This window comes from Pseudomyrmex gracilis, unplaced genomic scaffold (assembly GCF_002006095.1).
Source record: "Pseudomyrmex gracilis isolate BER0280 unplaced genomic scaffold, ASM200609v1 scaffold_133, whole genome shotgun sequence".
In the NCBI taxonomy this organism is placed as follows: Eukaryota; Metazoa; Arthropoda; class Insecta; order Hymenoptera; family Formicidae; genus Pseudomyrmex; species Pseudomyrmex gracilis.
The window spans coordinates 204,243-216,509 of record NW_018020717.1 but is presented as its reverse complement, the minus strand read 5'-3'; the positions used below and the strand labels follow the sequence as shown (position 1 = coordinate 216,509).

The 12,267-nt window shown below is 36.8% G+C and overlaps 1 protein-coding gene across 2 annotated transcripts; it reads right to left on the bottom strand.

The window, feature by feature from the left end:
• Positions 1-4,379: 4,379 nt before the first annotated feature.
• LOC109856741 (transportin-3) lies at positions 4,380-12,249 on the bottom strand. Of its 2 annotated transcripts, none has more exons than XM_020432352.1 (18): positions 12,110-12,249; positions 11,487-11,690; positions 11,225-11,382; positions 11,044-11,116; positions 10,748-10,885; positions 10,455-10,666; positions 10,192-10,336; positions 9,104-9,250; positions 8,757-8,992; positions 8,519-8,673; positions 8,234-8,422; positions 7,909-8,147; positions 7,680-7,820; positions 6,101-6,312; positions 5,856-6,012; positions 5,606-5,773; positions 5,393-5,505; positions 4,380-5,287 (listed from the first exon to the last, which is right to left on the bottom strand). In XM_020432352.1, exons 1-18 carry the CDS (start codon positions 12,224-12,226, stop codon positions 5,227-5,229), a joined length of 2,865 nt encoding a protein of 954 aa, XP_020287941.1. In that variant the 5' UTR covers positions 12,227-12,249; the 3' UTR covers positions 4,380-5,226. The 2 variants fall into 2 exon arrangements, with proteins under 2 accessions (XP_020287941.1, XP_020287942.1); XM_020432353.1 differs by having other exon boundaries at positions 8,519-8,658.
• Positions 12,250-12,267: the final 18 nt, after the last annotated feature.

Sequence of the window (12,267 nt, the reverse complement as noted above, 5' to 3'; positions counted from 1 at the left end):
TCCGACTCATGGTACGTCAACTATTTTTATTAGTAACTCAAAAAGTAAGCTACAGACAAAATTTTGCCAAATAAAAAGTTGTCTTAGAATTTAGTCAAGAATATGTATTTTCAAGGATAACGGGTTGTTCTGAATCACCCTGTATACATATATTTAAGCACATTCTGCATAACATCCTGCAAACGGCTCTTACTACCCGAAATTTGTTTCATTTATTAGTTCAATAAAAAAAAAAAAAAAAAAGAAGTCAAGAGGTTCTTGAGGAAAGAGCGAGCGAGGAGAAAGCACGTGATGACGATGATGATGCATGCGCGTCGCCCGGTTGCTGCCGATCCGTCGTCCATTACAACACAACATTCCTTTGTTAGAAACCAATTCCTTAGTCAATAAGGCCCCGTCCGTCCGTCCGTTCGTTCGTTCGTGTATGACTCAACGTGGCTGTCGAGTGACTCAGGCACCGAGATTGCCAGCTATGTCCCACCGGCGGCGGACGCGCGGCATCCGAATCCGCATAACCGACATGTGACGCTGTCCACTAAAATTCTCGGAACCCGCCGTTACTTTGTATGTCCGTCGTCGTCGTTGCAAATTTTGTGATGTATCGCAACAATCGAAATTTTCTTTACCGCGCGGCTTCCGAGACGAGACGAAGAAGACGCTCTTCGTCTCTTCTCGACCACGCACGTGTGTGCGAATTATTTTTCGCGAACTCCGGTTTTTCTCTTTGAAATTAACGAAGTTCGCACCCGTGAATAAAAACAGTGCAAAATACTCGCGTAGAATATTTATTAAATCTTCGAGAGAGAGAGAGCTAAAATTTTGATGAAAATCGGTTTACTTGCGCGCACGCGCACACACACGCCGCGATTCTTCGCCGTTTTCACGGAAAGAAAGTTGACGCAGCTTCATGCACCTGCTCGCGCCTTTCCTCATGGCAACCCAAATATTTCCGGCTCACCTTGCGGGCCGAAGAACGCGCGCGGCTTTAAACAAACGGCGCGTCGCGCAGCTGGTTGATTTTCGAGACGATTGTTTGTTTCGCGCGAAACGCGTGTGTCTCTTCTTGCCGCAATCAGTTGCGCGCATCATCGATGATCGCGTGTGTGTCGACCATAATACTCTGATCCAACTATACACAGTGTTTTCCATTATCTAGATAAAATTATCTAGATGTTGATCTAGATGTGATAATTGTTTTATTTTATCTTTATCTAAATAATTAAAATATATGACATCTTTATCCTGTATCTCAGATAAGAAAAGTAGTATCTTTTGTAAATTATCTAAGATAACGAGTACGCTTTCTTAAGAGGGTACTGGATACCGACTATAGAGACCTGTAAATTGACGTTTTAATATTTCGTTTTGTGCCGTATTTACTGCATCAAATCCAAAATGCTTCTACAGAAATAAGTAAATTATGCTGAGAGTTTGCTGTTGTTCTTTGGAATGTCAAAATTCAGCATAAATTTTTTCTTATACAGTTTTCTTCTATAACCTCACCATATCGTCACTCCCTACGTATAATTACATAAGTGTCACATATGGGATTTTCAGTTTATTGTGCATAGTGACACTCAGAAAGTCAAGTTCTTTGTGGTCACCAAGTATTAAAAAAAAATATTCATAAGTATGGTAAAAATTTAAAACCGAAAGATCCCTTAACTAGGGAAACTATATGAAGCTTCAAACTTTTAAACTGCTCTCCTCTAAAATTTGCGTTTTGGAGTTACGGGATTATACGTAGGGAGTGACGATATATTCATGTATATAAAATTATTTCTAAGCTTATGTACGTATTTACACTGAACTACAGCAATACATACGACACAAAACAATCTAATGAAACACTCAGAATATGATTTGATTGTCTAATTGATGCACAAAAAGTAATATTGTGATAATGTGTATTTGATACCATATACTATCATTATGAATGAAAAACAAAGTTCAAAAAAGCATTACATACCCATTTTCAAAAGCTTTATATAGTTTTGTATATTTATTTGCTTCTGTAGAAGCGCTTTTAATGTTGTGCAGTAAATAAAATTAAAAAATAAAGAAATTTAGGTTATAAAAACGTCGGTTTACAGGTCTCTATCCAGTTTACAAGCCGGGCTCCAGTACCCTCTTAATGTGACTTTTCAGTACGGGATAACAAATAATTGTACCTCGAAGAAACAGTTATTATCCGATGATAGCACATTTGAAAAACTATTATTTTCTAGAGATTTTCTTGAGATGTATTATTTTTAATTTCCTAACTTCTTTAATATCTTAAAAATTATCTAGATAAAATTATCTAGATGTTTATCTAGATGTGATAATTGTTTTATTTTATCTTTATCTAAATAATTAAAATATATGACATCTTTATCTGTATCTCAGATAAGAAAAGTAGTATCTTTTGTAAATTATCTAAGATAACGAGTACGCTTTCTGAATGTGACTTTTCAGGATAACAAATAATTGTACCTCGAAGAAACAAGTTTATGTCCGATAGCACATTTGAAAAACTATTATTTTCTATAGATTTTCTTGAGATGCATTATTTAATTTCCTAACTTCTTTAATTGGACCGTTTTTATTTTGAAAGTGGTGTAAGTCCATTTTTGAAAAAAAATTAGATATCACGTAATTCATGCTTAATTTAATGTAAATTTTTTATGTATAACTAGTTTTACGAAACAAAAAAAAATGGACTTACACCACTTTCAAAATAAACGGTCCAATTATCTTAAAATTATCTAGATAAAAATCTCAACTAAATCATCTTTTAACTATAGATATGATCAAATCGGATTATCTTCAGCCTTATCTGAGATACATACGTATATGTTTTATCTAATCTGTATCTAGATTATTTCAAATTATCTAATCGCAACACTGGCTATGCAATATAACAAATTCCACGCTTGACGTTCGTTTAAAAGCAACGGTACAAAAGGCGACATATATATATATATGTGTGGTTTTTTGGTAAAAAATATCACTTTATTCGAGATTTCATTTCGTGAAGATCTCATCGTGCCTATAAAACAAAAGGATTTGAATTAGCGATTATTCAACGTAAATGCTACAATCATCAACATTTGCAGAGAACGCCGCGGCAGATGAAACGATCGGATGTTAATTATTACGCGCGTGTGTGTAGTTTTTTTAATATATATATGGTACATTATACAAATGTGTGTTTTCTCTTTGAGTTGTTCCTTACGCACTCCCTTAACTTAACAAAGATTGTTCTTTTATACACCACACAATCACTTTCTCTCGGGAAGAAGAAGCGACGCCATCCCGTAATGTAAAATCATCATCATCATTTGTACATTCATAGATGTGTTCAGAGATTCACAGCGTAAAACTATTATAGGTTGTAACAATCATTTGTTCTTTTTTTCGTTTTTAAAACTTATTTACGAGGGACGAACGCACACAATCGCGCCTATATCCTTGACGCATTGTTTTTGCATTAACGCGCGTCAAGACGCGCATGTCACACACATCCGTTAGATATTATTTATACATTACACATATATACCCTAAAGCACGTACTTCGCGTGGTACATACTTATTTTTTTTTTATATATGTATATGTAAACATGGAAAAAGTCGTACAAATTTCTAATATAATTTTTACTACGCGCTATGCGCGCACGTACATCTTTTAGAAAAAAAAAAAAAAAAGAAAAATTACATTCCGTGCGAAGAAAAATTTCTCTGACAAGCGTAATACTGTAAACGGATACACAGAACGAAGAAAAGAGCTAAATGGTATATATAAATTTAAAACAATTTTTCATATTTTATTTTTGACGTGTGGAGATTATTTTCACTTTAAAAAAATGTGTGCAATATGTATATATATATATATATATATATATATAAATGTCTTGTAACGTTAATTAAAAGAAACTAAATAGCGAGGATGTGTGATCCGTTGCGATTAAATTACAGCTCCAGGTTTTTTATCCAAGTGTTTAGTCTTCGTTAAAATTATATAAAAAAAAGTGTTCGAAGAGAGTGAAGAGATTTTTATATTATTAATGAGAGACCGTTACAACGCACATTTTTTACACGCCCGAATTGTGACCGTATCGTTTTTTCAAACACAGTCGATTGATCGACAAATCGTCACTCCCTACGTATAAATCCCGTAATTCCAAAACGCAAATTTTAGAGGAGAGCAGAGTTTAAAAGTTTGAAGCTTCATATGGTTCCCCTAGTTAAGGGATCTTTCGGTTTTAAATTTTTACCATACTTGTGAATAATTTTTTTTTTAATACTTGGTGACCACAAAGAACATGACTTTCTGAGTGTCACTATGCAATAAACTGAAAATTCCATATGTGACACTTATGTAACTATACGTAGGGAGTGACGAAATGTCGTTACAGATACTCAATAAAAAAAATTTTATCAATGCCTTTTTTTTTATTTATTGTAATCATTGTCGAAACATTAAGAGACCAAGAGATTTAAAAAAAATATATATAAATATACAAATTTTTTTCTTTAGAGTCAATGCAATGTGGGAACGTCTTACATGTGTGAATGTAAGAACCAAGTCCAAAAAGAAGTAAGTTTACACACGAGTAAATCAAATGTATCCATCGTGGTTTCTGCACGTTTATTATTTATAACGGTCTGTTGGCAAAGTATATAAAAGTTTTGATCGTTTAAAAAACAATTGTGTTCCTAAAGAAGATTATTGTACACCGGTCGAGATTACATTATTAAACTCATATTTGCTTACAAATAATATAAATGGTATCCGTACAGCTCGCAGGTGACAACTGCGTATATATCTCTCGTATAAAAGTGACAAAAGAACTGTTAAAAAAAAATAATAATAATAATCAATCATACAAGGACGTGCAAATACTAATTTTGTTTTAGTATAAATGATAATAACAGTATTTTTATTCTCAGTATACTTTGCGAACAAGATGACAAATAATAATCGTGTCGAATCTTGGAATTTTTTTTTCCAATAGTTTTTTACCGCACTCGATCGTGTCACGACATTTTGCTATTAATATTGTTGTACACAGTCTCTATGATCGAAATTCGTTGGAAGATGTTTTTTTTTTCTTTTAGCAAAAATGCATACTTGTTTTTTTTTTTTTTTGGTTTTTGTTTTTTTGTTTTTTTTTTTTTTGGTTTTTTTTTGAGAGGAGGAAAGGGAGGAGAATTTACTAAATGTAAAATATACATTAAAGCATATCAACGATAAAGGCGCGCGAAATCTCGTAGAGCGTGTGTGACGTCTTTCGGTGAATCTGACCTGTATGGTAGGAAACAAAAAAAAAAAATAAAGAATGTAAATGTTCTCTTCAGATTCGTAAATAAATAAAATGCGTAAAACTGTGTCTATGTCTCTGATAAATACCTTGTGACCGTGCTGTGAAATTCGAGTAGCTGTTCGGGCGTGGCCGTAAGAGCTCCGCCCGCATTTTGCGACGGCATTGTTTTGATAGCTTCTTCCAGCCACTTTGACATTTGCTGATGGAAAAGATATAAAGGATATATATTTATTGTGTACAATTATATACGCGCAAAACTTGTACAAAACGCAAATAACGGATACGAAATCGGATCTTACCTCCGTATCGGTCCGAGTGAGTTCTATGATGACGTCCGCCACATCGGACAACATGTAGGAAGACAACTCAAACACCGCGGCGTGTAGCAACTTTGTGACCAATATCTGACCTTTTCCTTGCAGCATATTTTTTATCAATTGTTGTCGCATCGTGTAATCCGAGCTATCCTAAACGCAAGATAAACATAAAATTTTGTATCTACGATGATGACGACTGTGTACGCGCGTGCGTCGAGATTGCAAAAATCACCTTGTAACTGCGACCGCAATGCAAAAGATCGTAGAAGAATTTCATTACTGAACTATTGGCGTCTCTGTGATCTAAACTGCAAGCTAAAATGGCGCAATCTACTATGCTCCCGATAACAGAAGAATGTAACAAAGGAATAGGAGCCCTCTGAACAAACCTGTACACAAAGAAAGAAACGTCATACAAATATTTCATTAATAAAGAAAGAAAGGTAGTCAATCATTGCGTGATTGAACGCAATATACCTGGCACACAGCCTGAACAGATCGTCGACCGTGTCGGGATGATTTTTCAAACCGTCTTCCTGTTCGAGAAGAGCGAAAGCGGGATAGATGAGAGCTTGCAACATATTCAACAGATTCCATATGCATTCCGAATCGATTGCGCACTCGTCCACCAATATCGAACCGACGTACAAGAAGCAACTGTGTTTGTGCGCCGTGTATAATGGCACGATCTGGAAAAAACAAAAACAAAAACTGGTGACGTACCTATCAAATAAAAACATAGGGGTAAGAGGTACAGTGATTGGCCACTTAAGGAAAACTGCACTATATAGAGTGAATTATAAAATTAAATTTAATAACTTGAAGCAAATCTTCAGTACTGCTAGCTCAAACAAACTATAACAATTGCAAATAAACTAATAAATTTATTAGAAAATTTGAAACATTATTCAAAATTTGATAAAATATTTCCTATAGTCAAAATAGGGGTAAGAGATACAGTGATTGGCCACTTAAGGAAAACTGCACTATATAGAGTGAATTATAAAATTAAATTTAATAACTTGAAGNAAATCTTNAGTACTNCTAGCTCAAACAAACTATAACAATTGCAAATAAACTAATAAATTTATTAGAAAATTTGAAACATTATTCAAAATTTGATAAAATATTTCCTATAGTCAAAATACAGACAGTTATTGGCCATATGAGTTTTGTTAGTATCTGTTTACATAACAGTTATCATAATAAATTTTTTTGTTTTGACTTATGAAAATATAGTAATAAATATTTTCTTTATAACACATTAAAAACTAACAAACCTAATTACATTTGTATCTATAACTCAAAATAAGAGGCCAATGACTGTCATATGGTTTTCACAACCTTAAAAACAGTGATCGGCCAGTTGGTTAATGTTTGTCGTATAACAAATAAGTTTTTGAGCTTCTTAAATACTATAATATTAATCAATCGCTCGTGAAATAGTCAAAATTATTTAAATAAAAGGCCGATACGAGCAGTAAAATACAGGTTGGTCGTGTATAATAAGTTGTCTTTATTCAATAAATATAGACGTTTCGGTCACACAATTTTGGACCTTCTTCAGTATGAAAATTAAGTTTAATTAAGAAACAATATTTTTGTACACTACATCATGTACTGAATCAATTCAGTACACAGTATATCGTTGTAAGTCATTAACATTATTTCATCTATCTGTTAGTGATGTAGTGTACAAAAATATTGTTTCTTAATTAAACTTAATTTTTATACTGAAGAAGGTCCAAAATTGTGTGACCGAAACGTCTATATTTATTGAATAAAGACAACTTATTATACACGACCAACCTGTATTTTACTGCTCGTATCGGCCTTTTATTTAAATAATTTTGACTATAATATTACTTTTATTCGGAGCAAAAAAACTTAATTAATATTAAAATGTTTATAATTTAGAATATAATGATAGTATTTATTTATATTTATTACTTTTTTACTACATGGCCAATTACTGTTGGGAGGCCAATAACTGTACTGTTTACCCCTTTACACGGCAATATCGTTTTCACACTTTCATTAAAAAAAAAAAAAATACCCGTTTTATGATCGGCTCGAGCAAATGGGCGGAGTGTTGGCCCACGCAGCGCACCGCAAAACGTATGCAACGGCAACATCTCTCTATGACTCTCGCGTCCTTTTGATATGTCTCCAAGATGCCGGACAACACTGGCCATACCTGCGCAACAATTTTCGAACGTGCGATCAGAATCAGCGTGTCACGCAAAAAAAAAGGCTTCTCTTATATTTCCGGATGCGATACTCACTTCGGTCAGCACGCTCTGACAAGGGTGAGGTTTATTAATATCATCGATCAGAAGACGAGTGTGCTTGAATATAACGGCTAATCTATCCAGCCAAACCACAGGGTCGATCATCGATCCTCTCTGGTACGGGACTAACTGACGGGAGAGCGTCAACAGGGGACTTCCTTGAAGGTAGCACAATTCTCTCATCGCCGGAGTGAGTTCCTCGTGTGGCAATCTCGCCAGGACTACCGATATTCCTGTCACGACATACACAGCGTTTTTTTTTTTTTTCATTTTATTCTGTTGTCGCGCGCAAAAATAAATAATACAATTCATAAAGTACCTTTCAACAGGCTGACGGCCGCGTCGTTACTAATATCGAAGTCGGTAAGGGAACGTGCTATCTGCAGAAGTCCAGAAAAATGCGACACCATGTACGGACAGGCCGTACATATACTCAGCAGCGCGCCCGAGGCGGCGGTTCCCAAACCTTTTTTACTTAAACACGCCAATAGGAAATTTAACACCGGTTCTGAAATAAAAAATCAAATTACACATTGAAGAACGCCCCGTTGAAAACGATGCGATCAAGCGTTTGACAACGAAGAAACGTTCAATCGGTCCTTACGTAACGACTGCGGATGCTTTTCTATCCATTCGCACAACTCGCCCAACAAGAGAATACTCGTGTAACGCACGGCTATGTGGGTGTTCTCGGGCAGATTGAGAATGGCCTCCACCACTTTCGGAACCACGTCGTTTTCCTCCCTGTTGCACGGAGAGCTTCTCGTTATTTATAATTTTTTAAGTATTTGTTTTACAATATATATATATATACGTATATACGTATATGAAAAGAGACGTACGGTAATATGTTTTTCGCGACCGCCTGCATAACAAAGAGCGCGGCCTCGGTCACGTCCCACGTGGGCGGATCCCGAGGCTGACCGTCCGATCCAGGTCCTTCGGTGAGGGACGAGAACATTTGTCGGAAGCAGTGACTGCTCCCGACCACAAACACAACATCTTTGATCAATTCCGAGACGCGATTTCGGAAGTCGACAAATTCCTCTCCTCCGCCACCTTCCTCCACCAGACCCACCTGTGTCATGATATCACACATCGCATACGAGTCTTAAACATTTGTTTTTCTCGCGAGAAAACACATTGCTACTCTTATCTTGTATAAAAAAAATTATAAACAACAACTTACGTGATCGGGTTCCTTCTGGCAATGTCTGCGGAGGGCGTTGATCAGTCTCTCGATGTGCGGCCGAAACACAGCGGTAAGATCGTCGCTATTTTTGTGGTAAAGTATCTCGGACAGCCGATACCACAGATTAAAAGTTATCTGCGCAACCTTACGACAGATACAACACAATCGTCAAACGTTTTATTTTTAAGGCCGATACGAGCCATTCGCAGGATGTTTGTGCGGAAACTATGCGTGTACATATATACAGGGTGTCTGACAACAAACTATAAAGCCGACGTGTGTAGATAGATTGGGTCAATCTGAGCAGAAAAGTTATTTACCAGTTTGTAAAATTTGCAATAGTTATTGAGATACGAATTAATAAATGTCAGCCAATGAGCGCGCGAGGATCACTGATCGGGGCTCTATAGGTGTGCACGATTGTCAGCTCTACTCCTCGCTCGCCGCGTACCATCAAATAGCGTCCGATCGCAAGAAGCTGAGTCGCGTCGCGCTTGTTTGTTTACTCCGCCTCTTATTGCTAAGACTTATTGCATGAGAAAAGCCATTTTTCTTTCCAGCTGATAATCGTGCACGCCTATAAAGTCTGATCATTGCTCCCGCGCGCTCATTGGCTCACATTTATTAATTCATATCTCAATAACTATTGCGAATTTTGCAAAATGGTATATAACTTTTCTGTTCAGAACGACCCGATCTACTTTACACACGTCGGCTTTATAGTTCGTTGTCAGACACCCTGTATATATATATATATATAAATGTAACGAATTTTACTTGTAAATTTTTGCAAGTATTTTTTGAATTGAAATCTCAATTCTCTTAAAATCATACGGGACGCCAGATTTGCATCTCACATATGGAAAACCCCGGATACCGCCCTAACTAATTTTAAAAATATTGCGAAAAAAACTCCCCGGCCAGGAGTCGAACCTGGGAATCTCCGGCTTTCCGTGCCACAAACATCCTGCGAATGGCTCGCGTATCGCGGCCTTATTTGATTCCTGTTAACAATTTCACGAGCGTCAAGTCGTTTTTTTTATTTTTATTTCAACGACGACAAAATAAGAGAAAAGCAACGATACCTCGTAATCGTGATGACCGACGCAAGTGAGAACGAGATCCAATATCTCGACGGAGTAATGCTTCTTCCCGCCCTCGCAACCGGTTACCATCGTTTCCAGAAAGGCCTCGGCCAATTCGGTGAACATTCGACAGTAATTCACGGATCTGCGATAGTTTTTTAAACAATCAAGGTTTTTTTTTTTTTTGGTTTGCCGCACACGAACGAACTCTACAAACACACCCTAGAGAACTTAGAGAGACTTAAGAGATAATTTTATTTTACTTTTCCATATCCTCGTGCGCAACGGACAAATGATACGGCGGCTCCAGGTTCTTTACGCTCGTGAACAGACAAAGTTGCAACTGCTGCAACTGCACGCTCAGCTCGTTGTCGCGCTTGTCGTTCGTCTCCTCGCCCAGCACTTGCAAGATCACGCAAATGCAATCGGTTGCGGTTTCGTGTAGCTGCGAATTGGCCATGTCGTTGCCCAGTATCTGAAAAATTAAAATTTTTATTACACGTCTCCGTTGGAGAGACAAACCAAAAATTTATTCTCTCTTTTATCCGCAACTTACTTGCAGAGCATAAGCAACCACGTCGCTAGACGGCACGGCTTCGAGCGGTATCGCGTGAACAATTACCCAACTGGTAAAACATCGGAAAATAGTATTTTGGATTTGTATACTATCGCTGTTTCTTGTCAGGCACAATTTCTGCAATTACACTACATATGAAACTGCATATTGAATAACTGACACGTTAAAGATAATATACACGTACACTTTTTTTTTATATTTTTTTTATACACACACACGCAAACAACACGTAAAATAAGAAAAACAGTTGTGTCAGACACAACTTGTGTACGTACTAGAAATTCTATCACATGGTCCGCACAGGCATTGAATTCATTTAGTATATGCTGTCTGTGATTATCCCCCAATCTTCGCAAAAAAAACAGAAATGAACATTTTTGTTTTATTCTCTGTGGACTGTGGCATCCACTTTATGGATTGTGTTGTGAAAAATGGCCGATATTTTAAATAAGATACCTAAGTGATCTTGAATTCACTTCCTCCGGAAGTACCGTCATTATTTCTAGCAGTGCCCATACAGTTGTTGAGTTCGGTCCAAATCTGTTGATTAAGTCAATCACTGGTTTCTGCCAGGAAGGCATTTGCAAGGCCAAATCTGCCAGTGCCAGACACAACTGCAAGAACAACAAACAAGGTTTTGAAATCAATAATCACATTGTTCAAGTAAAAAAAAACAAACAGAGAATTTGTTCGAAAGTTAAATTAAGATCCAAACTACCTGCGTGGCAATGGCAGAATTGGTGTGCTCGTCGATTTGGGATATATGTTCCATCAGCGAACTTCTCAGCGACACATGGGCCTCTTGGGGCAATTCGTGAAAGGATTGTTGGATCTTGGTGCGCATTGTTTGCGCGGCAAAGTAACAGGATTCTATGTTGCGTTTCTCGTGTAACATCTCGTCAGCTATCTTCCACGCGTATACCTGTATACAATAAATACACAATTTTAACAACACAACTCGTCTCCTTTTATTGTGTGAAAACATGACAATTTCACGTCACGCTCTTTTGCATAGTTTTAAAGAAAATTTGCGTGCACATCTTAGTTGCCACTTGAATGAACCTTTGAGGAAATTTTTACTCAACACGAGCCGAGCGTGTGATACGAAAAATTGCTTCGTAAGCAATAATTTTAACATGTCCGCGACGATGACAAATTTATGCAAAATTTAATTTGTTCGCAACCCGATAACGGCTGTTTGTTTTAAAGGTTAAACCCGGTAGTAGCTTTCGCGCACATCCTTGTGTGTTAACGTGTTCGAACGTTTCGCACACGTTTTAGGGAAAAACGTGTCGAATTTTGAGAAAAATCGAAAAATAAATAAAGAAAACAAGCCCTTACCGATTTCTGCAATTCCCCGAGCCATAACGACGCTTTTCCCGACTGAGCCGGATTCGAATTGCTGTACAAAGTGCACACGGCCTCGTAGACCGTTTCCAGGCTCGGCGGCAGATCCATCTCACGTTTTTGTGTTTTTTTTTTTTTTTGTTTTTTTTTTT